This window comes from Oryctolagus cuniculus, chromosome 8 (assembly GCF_051225735.1).
Source record: "Oryctolagus cuniculus isolate XC-2025 breed Fujian yellow rabbit chromosome 8, ASM5122573v1, whole genome shotgun sequence".
In the NCBI taxonomy this organism is placed as follows: domain Eukaryota; kingdom Metazoa; phylum Chordata; class Mammalia; order Lagomorpha; family Leporidae; genus Oryctolagus; species Oryctolagus cuniculus.
The window spans coordinates 106,948,089-106,975,181 of NC_142874.1; the positions used below are offsets into that span (position 1 = coordinate 106,948,089).

Below are 27,093 nucleotides of genomic sequence, written 5' to 3' on the forward strand. Positions count from 1 at the left end.
TGGGGGTTGGGGAAAGGGGCCACAGGAGGAGGGGTGCCTGTTGAGAGGTGGGGTATGAAGGCAATAGGATGTGAGACCCAATTGAGATTCAAAGGCAAGGAAGGCATTGCAATGTTTATCTGTCTTTCGGGCAATGGTGGAGGCTTATGTCTCTGTTCCCTCACTTACCCTTTGTGTCCTGGGTCAGGATGTGGGATGCGGGTCAGGATGTGGGATGTGTTTCTTAGGCAGGTCTGAGTGAGGATATTGAGAGCCAAGTGCTGCTTGTCCACCTGCTTTTCTGTTCATCGTTATTAGTGTCAGATCGAGATGATTACTGAATTAAAAGCAGGAAGGGGACAGGGATTGTCCTTGTCATGGATATTGTGTTAGCCTTGAGGAGACTTGGGGGAGAAGAATGGGGTTATAGATCCAGTGCTCTGTAGCTTCAGGTAAAATTTTCTTTTCAAAATATTCTAAGTTTGTTTATTGTTCAAAGATTTATTTATTTATTTATTTTTTTGAGAGGCAGAGTTACAGAGAGAGGGAGAGACAGAGAGGGAGAGAGAGGTCTTCCATCCACTGGTTTTCAGTACCCACTTACCCACAACGGCCAGAGCTGGGCAGATCTGAAGCCAGGAGCCAGGAGTTTCTTGCGGGTCTCCCACCCGGGTGCAGGGGCCCAAGGACTTGGGCCATCTTCCACTGCTTTCCCAGGTCATCAGCAGGGAGCCAGATGGGAAGTAGAGCAGCCATGTGGGATGCGGGCACCACAGCATTCTGGCCCCTGCTTCAGGTAAATTCTAACCAGACTTGGTTTAACTTTTGCCTCTCCCTCTTTTTTTCCTTTGGACCCCTGGATTCCAAATGTCTCTAGTCACCGTCTCTCCCTGCTGCTTATCTTCCCACAGTGCCAGTGAGGCGGGGTCAGCCTTGCCCAGGGAGAAGTGGGAAGGAAGGTGGAGTCCCCAGGGCCTGTGCCTGCACCTGCCTGCTCTCACCCTGGGCCTAAGCTTCCTCCTTTTGTTAGGAGCTTTTCAGGTAGCTCCTCTGAAATATAAATTAGGTGCCCCCCCCCCCCCCCCCCCCCCAGTTTCCTGGGCCTGAAGCTAAAGGATTGTTATTTTGGCCTGTGTTTTTCCCAGTTTGAGGAGTCTGGGGAGAGGTAGGATGGGGAATGTTTTGGGAACCAGGGGAACCTGCTGGGGTCCTCACTGACCCTCTTTGGCTGTGACTGCTGTGGGAATAAGGTGCTTCCTGCCTGTGGGGCTTCAGTGCCATCCCCACCTTCTTGGCAGCTAAGAAGAGAGTATCGCTGGCATCCTCAGGTGTGTATCTGGGGTTCCTTGGGCTGTTCCTGTTTATAGTTTCTCAGTGTTTTGTTCTGGTGTTTGGGTTAGGGCAGAACCTACAGAGAGAAATAAGACTTCGAAGTGGGCAGGTGTTTGGCTTAGTGGTTAAGCTGCTGACTGAATCCCACATCAGAGTGCCTGGGTTTGAGTCCCTGCTCCGCTCCTGATTCCAGCTTTCCACAGGTGGGCACCCTGGAAGGCAGCAGCTCAGGTAGCTGGGTGCCTGCAACACATGGAGACCTTGAATGAATTCTGGTCTCTTGATTTTGGCTTGGACCAGCCCTAGTTGTTGTGGGCATTTGGGGAGTGTGCCAGCAAATGGAAGATCTCTCCCTCTGTACTTTAAAAAGAAAAAGTATTTTAAGGAGCTCAAAGGAAGGGGGTTCAGGGCCATGGGGCCATGTCCCATCTTGGTTTATCACAGTGGTGCCCCTGCACTGTCCCTACCCCCACCCAAGTCAGCAGTCCTTGTAAATACAGATCCCATCCTGTTCTGCTGCTTTCTAGTCTCAACAGTCACAGCCAACTGGCATTGCTTAGGAGTGGCACCCCCTAAACTGCCCAATGGCAGGGATATCAATCTATTGTATTAGTTGCTCCTGTATCTCCAAATGCCTGCCAGGTTACATTAAGCTAAGCCCTTCTCCCAAGGTTACATGGCTGATAAGTTCAAAGGCAGGAGGAACTCAAGTCCCACCCATTCTAGGAGGATTTAGGGAGTGTTTTATGGATGGCCTTAGGCTTTCCTAGACAACTGATAAATTACAGATACGATGAAGAGAGTTTGGGATGTAACACACATGTAAATTACACTTGGTCTAGATTGTTTTATTTACTATTTGACTAGATATTTTCCAGACTGAAGGTTTTTTTTTCTATCCCTGGAGAAAACAATTCGGACACATTTCTTGCAGATCTTGGGGAATGTAAAATGAGAAAAGTCACATGGAGATTTATTTGTGTGCTTTGCGTATTTAAGGAGAGCATTCAGATACACTGAGAAATGAAAGGGACAGGAAAGAGCTCAGTGGCCCTCAGGGGCTGAGGTGGGGAGAGCAGGTTTTCTTTGGGGTGATGGAAATGGTCTGTATCTCCATTGTGGAGGTTACACTACTGCACACACTTTCAAAAGTCTGAAAGTGACTGTACCTACAGAGGGTCAGTTTCACTGTTTTGTAATAGTCCTTGCTGTTAACTTGACCCTAAAACAATGGCTAGTCTGAACAGTGAGTAGCACTGGCGTAGGGTGACCTGTACAGACACACTTTTTCTCTTTTGGTAATGAGCCATTAATTTTCCTTAGTTCCTTTGCTGGCTTTACCCAGTCCCTTGTCAGTGGGTGGAAGAATTAGGATGTCTGCAAGGTGTGTGGATTGCAGAGAGAAGTGCAGCGCCCTCACCAAATGTCTGTCACAGCCAGGGCTGGGTCAGACTGAAGCCATGAGTCTGGGATTCCAACTGGGTTTCCCACGTGGGAGGTAGGAGCCCAACTACTTGGGCTATCTTCCGCTGCTTTCCCAGGCCATTAGCAGGGAGCCGGATCGGAAGTGGAGGTGCTGGGAGATGTGGCTTAGCTGATACACCTCAATGCCTGTCCCAGCCTGGTTTTCTTGCTCCCTTTCTCTGAGAGGTAAAGTCCAGCACAAGGAACTGCATGCATTGCCCATCACCTCTTCAGGGCTTGTCCTGCCTCACTAGAGCTGCTGCTTGTCTTCACCATAATCCTGCTGCTGGCTACTCCCAGGTCTTAATCTCTCAGTAGTCAGAGGCTGTGAGATTATGGTAAGTGAAGTTGGGAAGGCCATACCTTGCGTGTCCTGCCTTGAAGCGGGAGACTTACAGTTTCTTTGAACTCTTATATACATTGAGTTCTTAGATGACATAATTTAGGATTTATCCTCACGTTTGAAAATTTGAGGCTAAGTCCCTTGCTCTCTCTTCCTCCTATGCATTTGAAAATTTGAGGCTAAGTCCCCCTTTCTCTCTCTCCTCCCATGCGTGTGTGTTTGTATTCTTTCATTTTTTTCCCTTAATTGTTGTTTGCTTATTTGAGAGGCAGAGAAACCGACAGATGGAGTGAGCTCCTGTTGGCTGGTCCACTCCCTAAGTGCCCTAAGTGCTTGGGGTAGGCCAGGGCTGAAGCCAGGAGCTGGGAACTCCATGTGAATGACAGGGTTCTAGTTGCTCAAGGCATCATGTCACTCTTGCCTTCTAGGATCTTCAGTAGCCGGAAGCTGAAGGCAGGAGCTCGTGTGGGATGGGGGTGTCCTAAGCACTCAGCTAAACACCTGCCCTTGTTCTTTGTACGCTTAGTGTGCAGTTGAGTAATCCTCCCAGAGTCTCAGCTCTCCAGGGGACTCCAGGCATCTGCTCCTTAACTTGACTGCTAGTGACTTCATCTTGCTGGCGTGTGTCTTACCTTTAAGCCCCTCTGCAACAGGGAGAGCAGGGTCTGAGGAGGTCTGAAGGTTTAACAGCAGGCATTGGGCCTCCCTGCTTTCACAGGAGTTCACCGTCTGTAGGCAAATTCCACCTGTGACTTGTGCGTCCAAAAATGACGTGGGAATTGGAGGTGCGCAGTGCAGTGTGGAGGAGAAGGGTCAGGAATCAGGCTCTTACTGCAATATGGGAAGTGCTGAGGGGGCCTTCAGGGGGCTTGGAAGACAAGGTGTTAAAGGCGTCATCTCAGGATTGAGACATTGCTGGAGATCTTTGGGACTTTTATAGGAAAACCCTGGCAGGTAAATCATCACTGTTTTTCTTTCCTTGGCTTCCCGTTGTATGTGGAATTGTGAACAAAATGCTGTGAGATTCCAGGAATGACTGTGTTAGATTTTGGTCAACAGTATTTTGGTTTAAAAAATGTGAAATATGTTTAGGGACAGAGATCAGATTTAATTCTTTGGGACTCGCCTATTTTTTTTCCCCCTTGAGGAATGGAATCGGGTTCAGTAACAATTGTTTAGAAGAGAGTTCCAAAGAAACAGCATTTTCTTTCCCGGCTATTGCCACACTTAATCATCTTATGGATTTGTTGTTCTTATCCTGAAGTATACAACATTTTACTTTTTAAAGCACTTTTCTATATTTAAAAGAAACATAATGCTTCCTCCTGGTCTCCCATGCGAGTGTAGGGCCCAAGCACTTGGGCCATCCTCCACTGCCTTCCCAGGCCACAGCAGAGAGCTGGACTGGAAGAGGAGCAACCGGGACAGAACCGCTGCTCCGACCTGGACTAGAACCCCAGGTGGCGGCACTGCAGGTGGAGGATTAGCGTGCCATCCAACACTTTTCTATATTTAAAAGAAACATAATGCTACCACAGTTTTGTGCTGTTTTTGGAAACAGAAACAAATCTGTTTTGATTCAAGAATAGCTGATATATGTATCTTTTATAGCACTATGAAATCGCTTTATTTACAAGTAGCTCAGCAAGAAGCACTGTAGCTTAAGAGTAAATAGCCTAGACAAGTACTGTGCTATGTGGTAGCCACGCCAGTCACGTGGAGTGATTTAAACTTAAGTGAAATTAAATAATGGTAAAAGTTCAGTTTCTTACATTACTTACAGTTCAAAGGTGGGTGGTGAGCCCACGTGTCCAGTGGACAGTACCCACTTCTGAAGGGAGTAGAAATTGCTTGGGGTCCTTTCCTTAGTCCATAAAGAGAATCACTCTTTTGGGCCCTGTTAGGGGCTGCTTGCTCACTGAGCACCGAATCATTTTCTCTAAGTCAAGCATTTTATAACTTGTGGGAATGAAGGAAATCGCTTGCTCTCACTTTGTCAAGTTCCCCACCACTTGCTGGTACCTCCTGATCCCCGTGATTTTAAATGGAGTCTCACAGCTCTGTCCTTTAACTTATTTGTCTATGGTGTAGGGAGAAAAAAACTGCCTCTATCTTGTGAGGTTTTTACAGTTTGTGGGCCTGTGAATGAAACTGACAAAAGAGATTAGCAAGAGGAGACAGATTTAGTCATAGGTTCAAAGGAAAAAAAATGGACTCAAAGGGGCACGGCCTTTGGGGCTTGTGTGTTATCTTGATAGGGGAGAGTTGGAAGGAGGAGTGGGCCTCCCGGAGAGTTTTGTGACCCTATGTAAGACAGAGTGGGTCTTCCCTGGCCGCCAGCTCCTGCCCAGGGAATTTATGCAACTGAGTTCATCTCCTTCTCTGCTCTGCTTTTAGGCACATCCTAGCTGCTGCTCAGCTGCTCACCCCTATGTGGGCGTCTCCAGGCTGTGGACTGGAGCTCACCCTGCTGTGGACTCCAGCCCATCTGGCCATCTGCTCTGTGGGTCGTGGGTGTGTCCAGAGCCACTTCCTAGGAGCAGAGTCACTGCTGACTGGAAGGAGAGAGCTGAGAAGATGGGAGGGAGTGGGGAGAGTGTTTGACCTGAGGCTGTGGCTGGGGCAAGGTCATCTGAAGACAGAGGTCAATGGGAGGGGCGGGTGGGAGGCTGAGGATAAAGGTCTCTAGGGAGTCTGGCATTCCCTGGAACTTCAAGGAGTGTTAAACTGTGTCTAGCAGGGTGAGCCCACTGAGGCTGCTCCGGAGCAGCTCACTGAGGTGGGGGTAGCTCTGTTGGCTGTGGGTCTATGGTGAAGGGCACCAGGAAAATGCCGCCTCCAAGTAGGCCTCTGTGTTTTATTTTGAGAATAAGGCGATTGAGAGCTTGTGGACTCTTTGAAAGTTCTTCACCTTCCCCTAACACCTGTAGAGGATACATGTGCCCTTTTGTAAAGGAAATTGGCACCTGGGGCCTGGTGTGGCAGGTGAAGCTACTGCTTACCCAGCATGCATCCCATGTCAGCAGCTGCTCCACTTCTGATCCAGCTCCCTGCTAATGAGCCTGGGAAGCAGAGGAAGATGGCCCAAGTGCTGGGGACCGTGCCACCCACGTGGGAGACCCGGATGATGCTCTTGGCTCCTGGTTCTGGCTGTTGAAACAGCAGATGTAAGATTCTTATTCTCTTTCTCTCTCTCTTTTTTTTTTTTTTTGACAGGCAGAGTGGACAGTGAGAGAGAGAGACAGAGAGAAAGGTCTTCCTTTGCCGTTGGTTCACCCTCCAATGGCCGCCGCTGCAGCCGGCGCACCGCGCTGATCCGATGGCAGGAGCCAGGAGCCAGGTGCTTTTCCTGGTCTCCCATGGGGTGCAGGGCCCAAGCACCTGGGCCATCCTCTACTGCACTCCCTGGCCACAGCAGAGGGCTGGCCTGGAAGAGGGGCAACCGGGACAGAATCCGGCGCCCCGACCGGGACTAGAACCCGGTGTGCCGGCGCCGCTAGGCGGAGGATTAGCCTAGTGAGCCGTGGCGCCGGCCATTTCTCTCTCTCTTTCTTACTGCCTTTCAAATAAACAAATATTTGTAAAGGAGTTTTCCACTTCCAAGGTCACCTGAGACTTACCTGCATAACAAGACAACCTTTGCTTAGCAATTCCTTTCCTCCCCTTCCCTTGCTGTAACTTGCCCCTGGAAGCCCCGCCCTTTTTCTTTTAGTCCAGGATGGTAGATAATTCTAAGCCATCTGGACACTTCCTGGAGTCTCCTCTCTTTGTAAAACTCTCACACATACTTACACTTTTTTTCTGTTGTTAATCTGTTGTCAGTGTAATTGCCAGGCACCCCCACCCCCACCCAGAATCTAGAGGGGAGAGGAGAGGAAGTTTTCCTTCCTTAAAGTAGCATTTAAGAAAAATTAAGGGCAGTATGTTTTTGCCTAATGAAGACCCCAAGAGAGTGGAGAAGTTTGTCATCCCTGAGTCTTGTCTGTGGTTCCTGATTTTTTTTTTTTTTAACAGAAAACTAAGCTGGAACTTGCTCTGCCCTCTGTCTGCCTGGTCCACACGTGTCTGCCCTGGAGTTCCGCAGTAGCCTCCCAACTGGCCCTTGCTTCTACTCTTGCCTTCCCTCGCCCTGACATTCTCCACGCAGCAGCCAGAGTGCTGCTTTATTTATTTATGTATTTAGTTAGTTTTTAAAGATTTAGTTTATTTATTTGACAGGCAGAGTTAGAGAGAGAGAGAGAGAGAGTTCTTTCATCTTTTGATTCACTCCCCAAATGGTGGTAAACAGCCAGGACTGGGCTAGACTGAAGCCAGGAGCCAGGAACTCCATCCAGGTTTCCCACATGGATGGGCACAAACACTTGGACCTTCCTCTGCTTTCCCAGGCGGTTAGCAGGGAGCTGGATTGTAAGTAGAACAGCCAGGACTCTGAATGGTGCTCAAATGAGATGCCAGCATCGCAGGTGACAGCTTTACCCACTGTGCCGCAACACTGCCTCCCCCTGGCAGTGATTTGAAGAGGTAATTGCAGTCACACTTCGCAGAATGACCGTACACCCTACCCCTGTGCCTCGATGGTGAGGACTGGTCTAGTGTATGTGGTCTAGCCTTTTGCTCCTAGGACCATGACAAGCCTGAGATGCAAAAGATGTGTGAGGCTGCTGAGAGAACCCAGCAGCCTGATTCAAAGGAGGACTCTCCAAAAAATATCAAAGAAAAGCATAGTGTAGAAAACACATACACTAGCAAGAGAGTCGTTTCTTTTTTTTTTTTTTTTTTTTTTTTTTGACAGCCAGAGTGGACAGTGAGAGAGAGAGACAGAGAGAAAGGTCTTCCTTTGCCGTTGGTTCACCCTCTAATGGCCGCCGCGGCCGGTGCACCGTGCTGATCCGAAGCCTGGAGCCAGGTGCTTCTCCTGGTCTCCCATGGGGTGCAGGGCCCAAGCACTTGGGCCATCCTCCACTGCACTCCCGGGCCACAGCAGAGAGCTGGCCTGGAAGAGGGGCAACCCGGACAGAATCTGGCGCCCCGACCGGGACTAGAACCTGGTGTGCTGGCGCCGCAGGTGGAAGATTAGCCTAGTGAGCCACGGCACCAGCCAAGAGAGTCATTTCTTGTCTTCATCAGGATGCAGCTGAGTGTGCTGTCCTTTTGTGCAGCTGGCTGTACAGTGGGTGTTCACACCTGCATCTGCACAAACACTGGAGTAACGTGTGGTGCTACATTTCGGCAGCCATAACATCACCAGTGAGGAATGTTTCGGCTCCACTGTCATTGTCTGAGCCCCCCACCCCCAGTTTATGTACTCTGTCGTTGACTACATAATGTCATCGTGTGGCCCAGTATAGCCCATTAAAAGGCTTGGGCATCCCCTCTGCCCCTACCAGGTAGGCCTACCCGTGAGGTATTGTCCTGTGCAAAATTGGGCCATGCTCCCAGATCACTCTGCTACAGGGATGTGGGGGCCTTGGACACCTTGGGCTGACTCAAACTGCACTACTGAGCAACCTTCAAACCTGAACACACAGTCAGCCTGGACAGGTCAGGGCGAGTCTGTCACATAGAGACAGCCTGCTGCCCCACTGATGGAGAGAGCCATGGGAAATGCCAGAGATAACTTCATGGAAAGCAAAATTCAGAGTTCCTCCTGCTTTTCCCTTTTGTAGATAGTCCACTGATGCAATCCCCTGACCGTGGCCTGAGGCCCTGCCTCCACTCCTTTCCAAGATTGTAATATCTTGGCATTAACCACAGTGCACAGTTAAGGAGTTGGGGCTTAAGTTGCAGCTTCTGCCTATGGCTGTAAGGCAGAGTGCAACTCTCCATAAACCAAGGGAATCTCTAGGAAACATCATGGGAGGGCACAGAACTCTTGGCTTGAGAGCTACCTTGGCTTCCACCTACCTGTGCAGTAATTATAACTGGGCAGGTCCCTGGCCAAGGACTTTAGATTCTGCCTGTGTGCTGTTGTTGTTTTTCTGTTTCGTTTCTTTTTTTTTTTTTAACTTGATTGCAGTTTTCATTGAATGAAGATCCTTCAAAAAGTTCATAAAAAATGGAATTAAAAGATGAGCTTAATTTGCTGCAAAACCTTTGGAATCCATGCATAGTTGAACAGTTTTTTCACAATATGTATTTTCCATGAACTTTGAGGTACCCTCTTATGCACACTGGGCTTTGTGCTCTGTCTAATCCTGTCTGTCTATATAATCTTTCTGTCTCTTTGTATTTCCCTATCACTCTGCCTTTCAAATAAATAAACTTTTAAACAAACAATCTCCTACTACCTTGTTGCAGTTTCTGGGTATCCAGAGTACCTACTAATCTTGGGGGGTGGTGTCTTTTTTTTTAATTATCATTTTCTGAGTACTTGGGTTCCTGCCACCCATGTAAGAGACTCAGATGAAGTTCCTGGGTCCTGGCTTCAGCCTGGTCTAGCTCAAGTTGTTGCAGGCATTTGGAGAGTTAGCCAGGAATGGAAGATCCCTCTCTCCTTCTCTCCCTCTCCCTCCCTCTCCCTGTATGCCTCTCCCTATCTCTCTACTTTTCAAATGGGCTGAAAAAATGATAATCTACATTAAAAATACCACTTTCCTCAATTTTTTACTCTTTACCATACTCTTAATTATGGAACAGGGAGTGCCACAGAGGGGGAAAGGACCTTGGTGGAAAACCCCTTGATTTTGTTAGACAGCATTTCCTAGTTGATTTAGGCAGATAACAAGGCCAGATAACGTGAAGAGCCTGGGTTTGGGTCACCTGCAAATTCATTCCAGGGCTCTTGTCTACAAACTTAAGATCTTTGCAGTGGGTCTAGCACCTAGGACTCAGAAAATGATTATTAAATAAAGACACCCACCCCCCAAGATTAGTAGGTGTTCTGGAAGCTGGGAAACTTCAACAGGTGGTGGGAGATTGTTTGTTTGTTTAAAGGTTTGTTTATTTGAAAGACAGAATGATAGAGAGGGAGAGACAAAGAGACAAATATCTTCGCTCCACTGGTTCACTCCCAGTGAACTGGGCTGGGCCAGACTGAAGCTAGGAGCCAGGAATTTCATCCAGGTCTCCCACGTGGGTGCAGGAGCCCGAGTACTTGGGCCATCATCTGCTGCTTTCCGAGGTGCATTAGCAGGCAGCAAGAAGCAGAGATTGGAAGTGGAATAGCTGGGACTCCTAACCACGCCCACACCGGATGCCAGCATTGCAGATGCCGGCTTACCCTGCTGCACCCCAGCATCAGCCCAAGGGAGGTCGTTTTTCTAATTGGGACAAGCAGATGTGATTTCAACATTTTTCTTTCTATGAAAAAGTGATGAGTAATGCAGAGAAGCAACACATGTAACCAGAAACTGGCTGGCTGTGGGGGAGTGTTAAATGTTGACTTGAAGGCAGTTACTACTTTTCATGAGTCATGTAATACCATATTGACTAGATATTGGGCACTTTCAGGTTAGAGGCTGCTGAGGCTTTTATCATCGTTAGTTTTAAAATCATCCTGTTTTTGTGATAACACATGTTTCAGCTGGTGATTACCTGAGTCACTCACTGGGTTTGTGACTCATGGATTGCCAGGCCCTGTAAACACTCCACAAGACACATTCTACAAGCGTTGCTGTGTTTATCAGGCTCTGCCTTGTCTTTTTCTTTTTTTAAGACTTATTTATTTATTTATTTGACAGTCAAGAGTTACACAGAGAGAGAAGGAGAGGCGGGGGGGGGGGGTGTCTTCCATCCGCTGGTTCACTCCCCAAATGGCCACAAGGGTCGGAGCTGTGCCGATCCGAAGCCAGGAGCCAGGAGCTTCTTTCGGGTCTCCCATGTGGGTACAGGGGCCCAAGGACTTGGGCCATCTTCTACTGCTTTCCCAGGCCATAGCAGAGAGCTGGATTGGAAGTGGAGCAGCCAGGTCTCGAACTGGCGCCCATATGGGATGCCGGCACTTCAGGCAGCGGCTTTACCTGCTACAACACAGCGTGGGCCCCTGCCCTGTGTCTTGTGTGGGCCTTGGTGATGTCTAATTAGTGGGTAGCCTCAGGAAAATCTCTTGGAAGTTTCCATGTCAGTGGCTTAAAATTCAGGCAGTGTGCTATGTGGTTCTTTTCCTAAGTCTCGGCAGAAGGTTGCCAAGTGTTCCCAGGGGCTAAACATGAATGGGGATGGCAGTAAAAGACGTGATTGCCGGTGGGGGAATCAGCCTTGTTTGGCTGCTGAAGATCGGAGGAGATGGCTTACTAAGCTTTTGAGGTCAAGGTGTGAAGTTCATTAATTCCTTTCCTTGCTCCAAGACAATAGAACGTTGGCTCATTATTATATTCAGTGGCTTTGCTGATTAAAAAGCAGCTATTTCCCTTTCATTTCCCAGGTGTCAATCTTTATGCGGTTTCCTGCTCTTCCAGCTTGCAAAGCAGAGTGTTGTGAATGATCAGTTTTGGGTGTAGAAACAGTTATTCCGAAATGACTGTGCACTTGGGCGTCTTACTCTGATACGCCTAGGTGTGTTTTTGTGTTTATGCTGCTGCCAGTCTAGAGCTTCTTTGCTGTGTGACCTGAAAACTTTATCGCCTCTGCTCTGTTTTGCTTCCTCTCCCGGTACAGGTAGGACAGAACTTTTGCACATGTCCCAGCTGTTTTATGTACTTGTTGTTCTTTTTAACAGAGCTTTGCCTTTTTTGTTGTTGTTGCTCCTGTTGATAATTTTCATCATTCATAATTTTCTTCTGCAAGGTTTTTATGCACCAATTTTCCAGGTCACGAATTAATTCTTTCCCTAGTCTGTGTTTAAATGGCTATTGAACTCATCTGCTGAGTTTCTAATTTTTTATTTTTTAAAATAAATTCTGGTTCTTTGGTGATAACCCATCTTCATTTACTTTCATGGACATATTAATCAGTTGTTCTAATACCAATGTCTAGGTTACCTGTGGGTCTCTTTCTGCGTTCTCACTTTTGGAACGTTAGGTCCTGTTTTCCAGCATGCCTGGTCATTTCCTGGTTGAAGATGTGGATGAGGAGTTCACTCTCTTCTAGCAGACGCGTCTGAGCACATCACCTTGGTCAAGTAGAGGCTGGTCTGGTGTCGCTTTTTCTTTTTTTTGGTCCTTCTGGGATCTCAGAAGCATGGTTTCCAGGGCCCCTCCTGCTTGCTAGCTGCGGCTCCATGCTTTGTCTCCTGAGCACGTAGAGACTACAGAAGGCTTTACCCAGAAATATTAGAGGCTTAAAAAAGAAGTGTCCAGCAGTTTCCTCCCGCTCGGTTGTTCTGAGTTGTGCCCCGTGTGTGTGTGACTTATGTGTGCAGATACCTTGAGGAGAGGACACAGGATGCTGTGTTTGCTCCTATGCTGCTCCCGCTTTTCCAGAATTTTGGTTCCTGGAGTCTTGGCTGCTTTGCTCTCATCAGAGAGAACACTTTAAACTCCTCCTTATGTCTCATGTGTGCTTTTATTGTTGTTCTTAGGGGTGCTATTTGTTTGAAATAGCTTAGGCAGAGAGAAAGTAATTGAGCTTTTAAAAAATAAAACTGGGGCAACTTTGTGGTGCAGTGGGTTAAGTGGCTGCCTGCGATGCCAGCATTGCTACTGAGTGCCAGTTCCAGTCCCCACTGTTCCATTTCCAATCCAGCTCACTGCTAATGTATCTGGGAAAGCAGTGGGGCGTGGCCCAAGTACTTGGGCCCCTGCCACCCACATGGGAGTCCTGGATGGAGTTCCTGGCTCCTGGTTCCTCTTGGCCCAGACCTGGTCATTGAGTCCACTTGGGGACTGAACCAGCGGATGGAAGATCTCTCTCTCTCTCTCTCTCTCTGAAACTCTTCCTTTCAACTAAATACTAGAAATTTTTAATTCCCAGCTGAAGCCAGGAACCAGGAGCTTCATCTGGATCTGCCACATGGGTGACAGGGGCCCAAGTCCTTGTGCCATGTGCTACTGCTTTCCCAGATACATTAGCAGGAAGCTGGATAGGAAGTGGAGCAGTTGGGATATGAAATGGCACCCATATATGATGGCATTGCAGGTGGTAGCTTTACTCGCTACACTACAGTGCCTGCCCCCATAGTTACTTTTTACCAGGTCTTTTGTAACTTGTTTAATGAAACATTTTATAGTTCTTTATATAATTCATATTCAGTTTTTTTTTAATCTTGAGCCACTTGATTGTTGGTTTGATGTACTTAATCATTTTCGCAGTTAATATTAAATCGTCCCAGAATTTAAATATGTTTGCCCATTAAGGAAATGGTGATGTCATTGCAAGCAGTTGGGGGCTTACCTTAGGTGACTGCAGGTACCTGACAACTGGAGCCACAACATCTGGAGCTATGCGCTAAGAGAAACTGCTCCCGTGTGCCTGCTTGAGTAAACACAATATCGGCACTAAAGGTAAAAAAAATGCACTGTATCATGAGGGTGATTATACTGTCCACCCCTGGAGCTGAGTTGTACCTCAATGTGCTTCTCAAGTCAGACCAAGTCTTAACTCTCACCCTGATGTTCCCTGCTTTAAGAGTTTTGAGTAATTTTTATAGGGTTCCTAGTAACTTGTGAGGGCCCATTTACTTACTAGAAATTTCCTCCAAGGTTGTTCTTTTTGCAGTGAGATGACAGCCACGTGTGCTGTCCAGCACGGGTTAAAGCAGACTCGTTTTAGACGCGGTTACCTAGTGTGTATAATCTGGTTTATCTGGACTGTCAACTTACAGTTGTTTTTCTCCCACAGAAAGGCAGAAACTTCCCCGATGTCTTCCGACGATGTCCAGATTTTTGTGCCAATGTCACAAAGAAACAGCAATGGCCTCCCTGGGACAGCCACCAACGACCTGAAGACACCGCATGAGGGAGCCGTGTTAAGTTTTCATAACATCTGCTATCGAGTAAAAGTCAAGAGTGGCTTTCTTCTGTGTCGCAAAACAGTTGAGAAAGAAATCCTGTCAGACATCAAGTATGTGCATGCGCTTTCTATGAGATGCTTTGTTGACCTGAGATGAACCTTTATAGCTTCGCCTTTTACCAGTAAGGCTGCTGCGAACACTTATGCACAGGTCTTTGTACAGATACTCACACACATGCTTTCATTTCTTCAGGCTAGACTGGGATGAAATGATTGGGTCACGTGTTAGGCTTCTGTTTAACTTTCAGAGGATCTGCCAAATTGTTTTTTTTTTTAAAGCTTTATTTTATTTATTTGAAAGTTACCGAAAGGTAGAGACAGAGAAAGAGAGAAGACAGAGAGAGAGAGAGAAGGTCTTCATCTGCTGCTTCACTCCCCAGATGGCCACAACAGCCAGAGCTGAGCTGATCTGAAGCCAGGCCAGCAGCTTCTTCCTGGTCTCCCATGTGGGTGCAGGGGCCCAAGGACTTGGGGGACTTGGGCCATCCTCTGCTGCATTAGCAGGGAGCTGGATCGGAAGTGGAGCAGCTGGGACTTGAACTGGCACCCATATGGGATGCTGGTGCTGCAGGCCAGGGCTTTAACCTTTTGTGCCACTGTGCCAGCCTCCAAATTGTTTTTAGAAGTGTTTGTACCATGTACATCATCTTTCGCTTGGGCAACTGAACAATTGATGTGTCGTTTGCTTTTTCCTGGATAAATCTTGAGTTTTGATGGAAAGAGGCTGGCTGTTTGATTTACTGCTTTCTTTTAATGGTGAAAATAATTTTTATTTATTTATTTATTTTAAAATTGTATTTATTCACTGGAGAGGTAGAGAGACAGAGACAGAGAGCCCTCCCATATGCTGGTTCACTCCCCAAGTAGCCACAGTGACTGGAGCCAGCCCAGGTAGAACCCGGAAGCTAGGAACTCTATGCCATGTGAGTGGCAGGGATGCAGGTTCTTGAGCCATCATTGCTACTGTCCATGGGTGCATTAGCAGGAAGCTGGAGTCAGGAGCCAGAGACAGGAATCCAACCTAGGTACTCTGATGTGGAATGTGTGCTTTTAACCACTAGGCTAAACATCTGCTCTGAGTGGAAATCATTTTAAACTCTCAGCTTCAGTTTTCTAATCTGTGAAATAGAAGACTTTCTGATTTACTTTGTAAGTCAGGTGCATTTTAGGTACTTGAACACTTTCTGCCTTTTATGTTCTTGAAGCAAGGAGGTAGAAATGACAGTATACTGAGCAAGTACTTTGATTTTCTTTTTTTTTTAAATTATTTTTTCCAAAAGAAATCTTTTATTTAAGGAATACAAACTGCATGCATTTCATAAGTAGAACTTTAGGAATATAGTTCATACCCGCCCTCCCACCCCTTCTCCTCTTCCCTCTCCCATTCCTAGTCCCATTCTCTGCTAAGATCCATTTTCAGTTATCTTTATACACAGAAGACCAACTCTATACTAAGTAAAGAGTTCAACAATTTGCATGAAAACAAAAAAGAAAAAATCTGTTTTAAATGAATGGCCTGTTAGTCTTAACAAAGAACTTAATACTTCCCCTTAATGCTTTCTCTGTTATACAGACAGGCGGAAAATGTATTTAAATATAACACAACTATAATTTAGCTTGACTTACATAGTTGGAGTCTGAACTAATGAAAATTTAGGATCTGAATCAATGCAGTTAATTATATTTTAATGATTTTTGTTTGTGTAAAAGGCAGAGAGACAAAGACTGAGACAGAGATCTTCCAGGTGCTGGTTTATTCCCCATATGCCTGTAATAGCCAGGGCTGGGTGAGACCAAAGCCAGGAGCCCAGAACTCAATCCAGGCCTCCCATGTGGGTGGCAGGGATCCAACTTCTTGAGCTATTACTGTTACCTCCCAGGGTGTGCATTTGCAGGAAGCTGGAGTCAGAAGAAGCAGAGCTGGGACTTGAACCCCGGCACTCCAGTATGGGATGTGAATGTCTTATGTGGTAGCTGAACTGCTGCAGGCCACAGGCCTGCCTCTGCCTAACTATATTTTAAAAGCACCTGGTACGTGCGGTTTTCATCCAGCAGGGAATTTGTCGTGGTGGTTCAGGTGCGCTGGGGTAGGGAGGGAAATGACCATTCCTGTAGAACCTGCTCACGACTAGGGGTTGCCATTGTTTTTCAGATGCTGCCTGCTAGACTTGGTGCTCTTCTGGTTTCTGGAGAGTTGAGTCCAGTTCTTCCCTTCTGTGTGTGTAGTGTGAATTCGGGTTTGCTCAGATGGCATAGGTGTTTTGTTTGCTTAATAAGGGAAGTAATTCCTCCTGGACAAAGCAAAAAACTTTTCCCCACTCTTCAAGGCTGGAGCAGAGGTTCTAAGAGTCCTTTGACCAAGTGTGGCTGCAAACCACGGATTACGTGTTTCCTGTTTTCTGGGTGTTTGGTGTGGAAGTCTGGTCTGTTCTGCTAGTAGCAGCTGACTGCTGTCGGAGGGCAAACACACCACAGGATGAGGCGCAGTATTCTGAGCTGTAGGTGAAAGGGAAACAGTGGAGATCTGAGACTCTTAGGTTGAGGCCAGCACTGTGCTGCATTAGAACGTTCTCCTGCAAGCCACACCCACCATCTTGCCCAGGGGAGCCAGGGGAGAAATGTAGGACTGGGTGCAAGGCTTCATCTTTGGCTGGGTGTCTAGGCAGAGTTGACTTCTGGAAAGCTGACAAGCTTTTTGTGAGCAACGCTCTCCAAGACAATGTTGTTCTCTTTGGCTTTAGTGCAAGAAGAGATGGAGGGTAACATGAGCTGAGTATGTGTAGGTTGACTAGATGTAAAATACAGATGGAGTGAGGATAGGTTTATCTTTGTCTTTTTTTATTATTATTATTATTATTTTTGACAGGCAGAGTGGACAGTGAGAGAGAGAAACACAGAGAGAAAGGTCTTCCTTTTGCTGTTGGTTCACCCTCCAATGGCTGGCGCACGGCGCTGATCCGAAACCAGGAGCCAGGTGCTTTTCCTGGTCTCCCAGGTGGGTGCAGGGCCCAAGCACTTGGGCCATCCTCCACTGCACTCCCGGGCCACAGCAGAGAGCTGGCCTGGAAGAGGGGCAACCGGGACAGAATCCGGCACCCCGACTGGGACTAGAACCCGGTGTGCCGGCGCCGCAAGGCAGAGGATTAGCTTAGTGAGCCGCGGTGCCGGCCTATCTTTGTCTTTTAAAGCTGGAGGATTAGCAACTTGATGCACTAACCAGCTTACCTGCTCAAGGCTTCACAATGCCTTTTTCCTATGCCTTCAGCATAGGGTGAATTCCCTTTTATAGGCTCATAAAAACTGTCAACTATTACAGTTCTTTCAGCTTTTTATGGTTGAAAGGACACCAAAGACTGGTCATCTTTCTTACTAATGTTTCTGACTTAGGTCTCTAGGACAGAGGTCATCCTTTTTCTGCCTGTAATACTCCTATCTGTTGGCTTCAACTAAGTAGTTTCTGAAGTAGGGGAAGGGTGGCTCTCATTTAGCCTATTTTTATTTATTTATTTTCATTTTCTTTGAAAGGAAGAGAGACAGAGATAGAGGGAGAGATCTTTAGTCCACTGATTCACTCCCCAGATGCTGACAACAACCTGGGCTGGGCCAGGCTCCACTCAGGAGTTGGGAATTCAGTCTGAGTTTCCTATGTGGATGGCAGAGTTCCAAGTAATTGAGCCATCACCTGCCACCTCCCAGGGTGCACATTGGCAGGAAGTTGGAATCAGAAGGAACAGAGCCAAGACTTGAACTCTGTTAGTCCAGTATGGGATGTGGGCTTCCCAAGTGATATCTTAACTGCTAGGGCAAACACCTGCCCCTCATTTGTCTTGTTATTCATTGATGTTTCATAGCACTGTCATCATCTATATTCCAAAAAAAGCTGGCCAGAATCCAAAGTTAAATACATGTGATGCAAAGATATGTATCCTGATCTGAAGAACTTTCTGTTCGCCGGTCACAGGAGGTCATGCTTCTGTGCCATTTCCTCTTTTTTCTACACACTGCAGGATTTCTGGATCAGTATCCCCTGCCTTCAAGCATCTCTTTTATGAGTCAAGTTCATGTTCAGGCCATTGTTCAGATCGAGTGCATTTGGTTCTGGTCCATCAAGAGGAGTTGTTTGTTCATGGTCGGATCCTATTGCCTTTTAAACCCATCCCTTGCAGGAATGTGGGACTCCTTTCATCCAGATCCCCCCACTGTGGGTATTCCCCATGTCTGCACCCTCCCCGTGTCGTCAGTATTCCCTCTGAACCTACGTGATGCTGTGTGATGTCTAATGCCTTCCAATGTTTTCCAAAAATAAGGGCCTTCTCCTGTTGTCTGGAAGCAGTGGTTCCTGAGGGGCCATTGGTGACCATGTTCCGCCCACAGTTGGCTGACCACCACAGCTGTGTCTCTTCATCTCCATCCAGCCTGGTATTTTCCTGTCCCATCCCACTGCGTCTGATGTTCAGATCGACTCCCTGGTCATGTTGGTGTCTGCCATACTTCTGCACAATGCCCCTGTTTCCCCTTTGTCATCGATTAGTATTAGGAAGAGAGATGCTCTGACATTATTCCAGAATCCTTCTCCTCAGTAAATCTCAGCTCACCTGGGGCAGGTGTGGTGGTGCAGCAGGTTAAGCCAGCACTTGAGACACCACATCTCATACTGGAGTGCCTGGTTCAAGTCCCGGCTGCTCTGCTTCTGATCCAGCTCCCTGCTCATGTGCCTGGGAAGGCAGCAGATGACAACCCAAGTACTTGGGTCCCTGCCACCTGCGTGAGAGGTTGGCTGGAGTTCCAAGCTCTTGGCTTCAGCCTGACACAGCTCAGGCTACTGTGGACGTTTGGGGAATTAACTAATGGATGGAACCACCCCCCACCCCACTTCTGTCTTTCTCTCTTTTTCTGTCACTCTACCTTTCATGTAAATGGAAAGAAAAATAAAATTTAGAAAAATAAATAAATCTTAGCTTGCTGCAGCTGCAGCCTCCATTGAGGACTCTTGCCTGAATTAGCCACCCTTATGATCATTGCTAAAAGGTGATTTTCTGTTTTCACCATCTCTTAGTTTCCATTCTACTAAAAGGGAAAAACTTCATTCATCATTTCTTTTTCATTTAGGGTATTTGTATTGGTGTAGATGCATGGACTCGTGCTTTTTTTTTTTTTTTTTTTTTTTTTTTTTGATAGCAATTAGTAGTAAGGTGTTTATATCATTTCTGGTGATTCTCCCATGATTCTGATATAGCCAGTGGGAGAACTTTGAAGGTGAGTCTCACCTCCTTTCTTTGGATGCATCACCTCATGCCTTGAAGTTTCTGACTGCATTTGCTCTATCTCAGTCCTGGAATTTGATGTTCACCTTCACCGAGGGTGGTATAGGTTAAGTGTTCCTCGTCTGAAATGCTTGGGATTGGGAGTGTTTCAGATTTTGGAATATTTGTTATACACAGTGAGATATCTTAGGCATGGGACCCAAAACATGAATTTCATTCATATTTCATATACCTTACACACTTAGCTGAGGAGTAATTTTTTTTCTTTTTTTTTTAAGATTTATTTTTATTTTATTTATATGAAAGAGTTACAGAAGAGGGAGAGACAGAGAAAGAGGTCTTCCATCCACTGGTTCACTCCCCAGATAGCCGTAATGGCCAGAGCTGGGCTGATCCAGAGCCAGGAGCTCCTTCCTGGTCTCCCATGGGGCTGCAGGGGCCCAAGGTCTTGGGCCATCTTCCAATGCTTTCCCAGGCCATAGCAGAGAGCTGGATTGGAAGAGGAGCAGCTGGGACTAGAACTGGTGCCCATATAGGATGCCAGTGCTTCAAGCCAGGGCTTTAACCCACTGTGCCACAGTGCCAGCCCCGTGAGGAGTAATTTCATGCAGTATTTTTAGTATACTTGTATTTTGACTGTGAGACCATGTGTGGATTTTTTTTTTTCTTTATAGCATCACACTGGTGCTCAAAAATTTTTGGATTTTGGAGCTTTTTTGGTTTCACATTTTTATAGTAGAGTGCTTAACCTCTTTCTATAAACTAAGATTTGGTTGTTCATTGCTATTGGCATGTTATGCAGAGTGACAGAGAGAGAGACACACACACAAAGAGAGCATCTTCCATTCACTGGTTCACTCCCCCAAATGCCTCTAACAGCCAAGACTGGGCCCAGCCAAAGCCAGGAGCCCAGAAACTCCATCCCGGCCTCACACGTGGATGACAGGGACCCAAGCCTTTGCAGTCACCTGCTGCCTCCCAGGATGCATTAGCAGGAAAATAGATGAGAAGTGGAGTAAGCTGGGACTCAAAACAGACACGCTGATATGGGATACGGGCGTCCCAAGTAGCAGTTTAATCTGGTGTGCCACAACATCTGTGCCCCACTTGTAACTTCTTCTTCTTCTTTTTTTTTTTTTTAAAAAAAAACCAGTGACCTATGCACAGGTGCACACAGATCTGGTCAGGAGAGAGAGGCAGTGGGTGGCCACTCTGCAACCCCTTGAGAGTTTTCCATCTATACCTTCCTACAGCTGTCTGTGGCTGTAGCCAGAACCTGTGACTTCTCCTTAATACCTGCAGTTCTACTCTGCGCCTCAGAATTCCTTCCACGTTTCCATGTTTGTAAAATCTCAAAAAGTGAGACACTGGGCAGACGTTTGGTACAGTGCCTGAGACTACTTGGGACACCTGAATCCCATTTGCCTGGGCTTGAGTACTGGCTCTGCTTCAGATCCCAGCTTCCTGCTAATGCAGACCCTGAGAGGCAGCGCTGATGGCCCAAGCACCTGGGTTCCTTCCTACCATGTGTGGGCAACCTGGATTGAGCTCCTGGGCCCTGGCTTCAGGCTGGCCCAGCTTTGGCTGTTGTTGGCATTTGTGGAGTGAACCAGTGGATTGAAAAATCTCTCTCTCTCTCTCTGTCTACCCCACTCCTCCTTGTCTCTCAGCCTTTCAAATAATAATAACAGTAAAAAAAATTTAAAGTGAAAGATCTGGCTATCATTATTAATGTACTCACTGATTTGTTCAGTTTCTTAAAAGATTTATTTATTTATTTTAAAGGCAGAGTGACACAGAGAGAGAGAGGGAAAGGGAGAGAGAGAGAACTTCCGTCTACTGATTGACTCCCCAAATGGCTACAATAGCCAGGGCTGGGCCAGACCAAAGCCTGGAGCCAGGAACTCCATCCTGATCTCCCACGTGGGTGGCAGGGGCCCAAGCACTTGGGCTGTCAGTTCTGTTGTTTCCCAGGAGCATTAGCAGGGAGCTGGATTGGAAGTGGCCCAGCTGGGACTCAAACTGGCGCTCATATGGGATGCCCGCATTGCACTTGGCAGCACAAAACACTGTGCCACAGTGCCGCCCCAGCTCTGTTTTCTTATTCCCCAATGGAAGCCATCTCTTGACCCTCTGGCTCTCTCCTTTCTTCCCCCAACCTCTCTTTCCAGCTCTCTTTGTGTTCCTGGGTGCTGGCAATTATGCACCTCTTCCCAGAGTGTCCATCATCTTCCCAGTAAGAAACGGAGGGGAAGGGCAAGGCTAATCGAGTGAGTGACACAGGACCAGTGTTGGCACAGCGAGCTAATCCACTGCCTGTGAGGCCAGCATGCCATATCAGAGTGCCGATTCTAACCAAGCTCTCTGCTGATGTTCCTGGGAAAGGAGCAGAAGATGACCTAAGTCCTCAGGCCCCTGCCATCCATGTGGGAGACCTGGGTGGAGCTCTTCATTCCTGGCTTCAGCCTGGCCCAGCCCTGGCCATAGAGGCCCTTTGAGGAGTAAACTAGCAGGTGGGAGATTCTCTCTCCCTCTCTTTCTCTCTCTCTGCCTTTCAAATAAATAAAATAAATGTTAAAAAAAAAATAGAGAGAAAGCAATGACTGACATATAATTTGAACCTGAAATAAAAAATAAGAAATGCAAGTTTCCTTTCTAGTCAGAATAAACCTGCTTTTTAATAATTTGTTTCCTACTTTCTGACTTTGTTTACTGAAAAAAATATTTTTTTTCCTTAGAAGTAGTTCCCATGTGTAAAAACGAGAGATTCATTTAGTCAACAAACTTGGCCTTGCTGGCTGTGTTGCCTTGTGTGAGATACTAGTGACACAGGCAAGTCCTGTATGCTCAGAAGCTTTACAGGTGAGTGGGGGATTCAGTGAAGCAGAGCGCCTTAGCTGTGTTCTCCCACTGTGGGAGAGGATTGGAAGACACAGTGGAAACCCTAACCCTAATGTGGAGGGCTGGGGCGTGGCGATTGTGAAGGTGAAAAATGTGCATGTGAAAGGTGTGCAACCTTGCTCTTGCTCGCTCTGTGTGTGTGTGTGTGTGTGTGTGTAGGGGGCTACACTCCAAGCAGTGGGAACGGCATTGACCCCTCTCAGCCATAAACAAAATAAGACCAAAAGATTGGCCACTGTGTGCTGAAATGTCATAGGAGTGACAGGAATGCTTTGGCTAAGTTCCATTTCATGTAGTCAGTGTTCAGGAAGAGACAGGAGGGGAGATGCTAATATGATGGAGCCTTCTCCCTGGCTGTGTTTTATGGTGTAATGAGGGAGAACCAGCACAAACAAATGCTATAAAATAATATAATGGGGCAATGGCTTTTGAGTGCTGATAGAAGGGTGGGGAGTCCAGGGAAGCGAGGACTATACCCAGGGATCAGCGAACTCCTGTCCAGGGCCAGAGAGTAAATACTTGAGCTTTATGGGCTGCACCTCTGTGTACTCAACTCTGGCCTCACAGCATGAGTGCAGCTGTAGCTAGTACAGCAGTGGATGAGTGCGACTCCGTCCCCATAACACCGTTCATGAGCGCAGAGCAGTGACCAACGTGGTGTGCAGTCTCTGTCAGTGCCACAAGCACCGGGAACTTAGGTTTTCATTTATTTGCTCGCTTTTTTCTCAGACCATTCCCATAGCCTGGAAGAGTCTCTTGGATCCATGTCTATTAGACATTTAGGGGTTGTGTGGAGTGAATGGAGGCGGAATAGCCACGGCTCCCAAGTTGGAGCTCCAACACTCATCGCTGCCCATTGCTGTTTTCTGTAGTGTCTGCCTGTAGTGCCAGTCAGCCAGCTTCAGGGACCTGTAAAATTCTTGTAGAAGATTCACGTTCAGTTTCTGACCTTTCACACTGGCAATGAGCATCCATGGATAACAAGCTTATTTGGTCATTGTAGAAGCAGGTACTAGGTAGCTGTCAGTAAAGAAGATGTATCAAGAGCTATAGATCGGGCCGGCGCTGTGGTGTAGCGAGTAAAGCTGCTGTCTACAGTGCTGGCATCCCTTATGGGTGCCAGTTCAAGTCCCAGCTACTCCACTTCCAATCCAGCTCTCTGCTATGGATTGGGAAAGCAGTGGAAGATGGCCCAAGTCCTTGGGCCCCTGCACCCTCATGAGAGACCCAGAAGAAGATCCTGGCTCCTGGCTTCAGATCGGTGCAGAGAAGGAGAGGCAGAGAGAGAGAGAGAGAGGTCTTCCATCCTCTGGTTCACTCCTCAATTGGCTGCAACGGCTGGAGCTGCACCGGTCTGAAGCCAGGAGCCAGGATCTTCTTCTGGGTCTCTCATGAGGGTACAGGGGCCCAAGGACTTGGGCCATCTTCCACTGCTTTCCCAGGCCATAGAGCAGAGAGCTGGATCGGAAGTGGAGCAGCCGGGACTCGAACTGGCGCCCATATGGGATGGCGGCACTTAGGCCAGGGCATTAACTCACTGCGCCACAGCGGCTGCCCCAAATAAATAAATCTTTAAAAAAAAAAAGAGCTATATATTAATGTACCTTGACAAGTCACCCCATCACTGGCCAGTCTTTACGGTGCACGCGAAGGTCACCCAAAGAATCAGGTTTTTTTACATCACAGTTTATTCCTGTCTTTGCATGGTGTTTTGATGAGAGGCCCCTCAGTTAATGAGTAGAGTGGAAAGTGCATTTCACCTTAGCACCTACCAGCCCTGTCTAATGGTGACAATACAACAGGCAGTAAAATGCTGAAGTCCTTAACTGGCACGCTGTGATCAGTACCATTCGTGACAGTTGTGTAATCATAGGATTGACCTTGTGATCAGCACAGAGAATGAGGAGGCTTCAGCTTTGACCTTTCACATGGAAAACACGCTCTTGTCTCTGTGGGACTCTTGGGAACAGCTTGCTGGGTATAAACAGAGACTGAGAGGATGAGTCCAGCCTTCCGTGTCGCCGTGTTTGAATAGCTGCAGTGGCAGTGCCCTTCAGTTGCCTTTTTTTTTAATACAGTATTTTTTATTTTTTTTTAAGATTTATTTGAAAGGCAAAGTTACACAGAGGCAGAGGGGGAGAGAGAGAGAGAGAGAGTGAGACAGAGACAGAGACAGAGAGAGGTCTTCCATCCGTTGGTTCACTCCCCAAATGGCTGCAACGGCCAAGAGTTGGGCTGATCCGATCTGAAGCCAGGAGCCAAGAGCTTCTTCCACGTCTCCCACACGAGTGCAGGGGCCCAAGAACTTGGGCCATCTTCTTCTGCTTTCCCAGGCTATAGCAGAGAGCTGGATTGGATGTGGAGCAGCCGGGACTCAAACTGGTGCCTCTATGGGATGCCGGCACCAGTGGCTTTACCCACCACACCAGAGCACCGGTCCCTCAGTTTCCTTTGCTGGTTCTTTCCATGTAACCATTCTCTTTGTTGCCTTCTTGAGTCTCAGCACAGTCAACACTGCTACAGGTTTTTCTGTTCTGATACTCAATCCAAATATTCACTACCTTCAAACATGCACTTAGTGGATTCCCCATCCTATACTGAAGTTCTAAATATGTCTGACATTCAACAAGGAAGAAAAGGATATATTTTCTGGGTTTATGTTTTACTTTATTAATTGGATTAAGACTTCCCTCCCCTTTTATTTGAGGTTAAGAACAGTCTGTTGATATTTTCTTTTGTCTTCTGAAGTGCCTTACTCTTGTTTTTGGATTTTTTTTTTTCTTAATATTTATTTTATTTATTTCAAAGGCAGTTACAGGGAGAGAAAAAGAGGGGGTGAGGTGGGGAGTGCTGGTTCACTCCCCAAAAATGGCTGCAAGGACCTGGGCTAGATCAGGCCAAAGCCAAGAGCCAGGAGCTTCTTCTGGGTCTCCCACATGGGTACAGGGCCCACTTTCTCAGTCACATTAGCAGGGAGCTGGATCAGAACTGGCACTCATACTGGATGCTGGCTTTGCAGGTGATAGCTTAACCTGTTATGCCACAATGCCAGCCCCTCACTTTTGGATCTCTATTTAAGATGTGGGTTTTTTGTTTGGTTTGGTTTGTTTTGATTATTAGATTTTACCAGTGCAAACACTGCTATTGGTATTCTACAATTCAGTGATTAATTAATTGTATAGAACTTGACTAGGTTGCAAGTGAAGTGGCCTGAGAGGTTGATAGTGAAATAGTACTCAGAAGCTGTTCTGTCCTGATTCTGTGTCAAGAAGAGTAAGTATAACAGAGATACTTCACAAGAAGGTTACTTTTTCTGGGCTGGCTTTGTGATGAGTGGGTTAAGCTGCCTGCTTCAATGCCAGCATCCCATATGGGTGCCAGTTTGTGTCCCAGCTGTTCTACTTTGAATCAAGCTTCTTGCTAATGTGTCTGGCAGTAGCTTTTCTACTTCCAGTCAAGCTTCTTGCTAATGTGTCTGGGAAAGCAATGGAGGGTGGACTACATACTGGGGCCCCTGCACCCACGTGGGAGACCTGGATGAAGCACCTGGCTTCAGCCTAGCCTAGTCCAGCTATTGCAGCCATTTGGGGAGTGAACCAGCAGATGGAAAATCTTTCTCTCTGTCTCTCCCTCTCTGATTCTAACTCTGCTTTTTTTTTTTTTTTTAAATGGTACTTTTCAAGGAATTGTGAATGCTGGATGTGTCACTTTGTACAAGCTACAAGAGGTTTGGAGAATAAATGAGAGGAATTTAGAGGACCAGGGTCACTTCTTACTGTGATAAACATACTTTGGACACTAGACTTCTGTTCACATCTTTTGTCTTTAAGAGTTGGTTGTGCTTGTTTTCTGTCTATAATCTCATCGACCTTCATTGAATATATTCAGTGTTGAGTGGAAAAGTAAATTCGTATGCTTTTGTGTTTACAGTGGGATCATGAAGCCTGGCCTCAATGCTATCCTGGGACCCACAGGTGGAGGCAAATCTTCGTGAGTATAAAAGAGTCCAAGCAGGTGTCTGCTGTGCACTTGTCATATGCTTTCCAGAATCACTTTCATGGGCGTTGGTTGTGCATTTGCTGTGTGTGCCCAGTCAGTGTCAAGGTGCTGTGGACACCATGCAGTTGTGTTAATTTGTTGTTCTTTCCCAAGGAACAGGAGGTCTTACTAGGTCAGCGTTACTAATGAGACAGGATAAGTTGATTGGCAGAGGTTGGCCATATTGAGAGCTAATGGGTTGGGGGAGAGAGAAGAGGATCATATTAAAATCAGAGGACAGAGGCGAAGGCCTAAGTGAGCCTGAGCCTGAGATAAAGGAACGCATTGCCTCTGTAGGGACCACCGAGGCTGGACAGCTGGGAGAGTCACTGGGAGGCTCTGTGCCAGATCAGTCAATGGTGTCTTGCTTTTGTGTTTTTGGGCATTATTTCAGTGTATCATGAGAAAAGGAAGGTGAGAATTTAGATATACGAGTGGAGTTGACCGTGATCAACTTAGGGGTCAGGGGCTCTGACACCTCCACACAATTGAAAAGCTGTATGTAACTTTTGACTCCCTGCAGTAGCAATAGGAAATGTCTACACATTTATTCCAGTGTTTTGTCTAACTTGAGCAGAGTTTGGATTCAGGTTTTGGTGCATAGCCTGTGCTGGAGAGGAAGAGACCCTGACATCTGTGTCCTTTGATAGGTTGTTGGATGTGTTGGCCGCCAGGAAAGATCCACACGGGTTGACTGGAGATGTTTTGATAAACGGAGCACCACAGCCTGCCAATTTCAAGTGTAATTCGGGGTATGTGGTGCAAGTAAGTATTCCTGGGTTGGCATTTCTCTATGGGCAAGCATCTTGGCTGCTGGTGGAGTGTGCATCCAGTCGATCATTAGTGTGCTTGTGGAAACAGCGTTTGTGACGCCAGATTTTCATA

At 47.0% G+C, this 27,093-nt stretch overlaps 1 protein-coding gene across 14 annotated transcripts in view; it reads left to right on the forward strand.

Annotated features, from left to right (window-relative positions):
* The window catches only part of LOC100008640 (ATP-binding cassette sub-family G member 2), a 126,429-nt gene that overhangs the window by 68,957 nt on the left and 30,379 nt on the right, over nt 1–27,093 (forward strand). For 4 of the 14 annotated variants that reach the window (XM_070079461.2, XM_089301665.1, XM_051819256.3 and 1 more), the window contains 3 exons: nt 13,835–14,056; nt 26,101–26,160; nt 26,859–26,973. In XM_070079461.2, coding sequence (XP_069935562.2) covers nt 13,854–14,056; nt 26,101–26,160; nt 26,859–26,973 — 378 coding nt within the window. In that variant the 5' untranslated portion in view covers nt 13,835–13,853. 14 annotated transcript variants of the gene reach the window in all.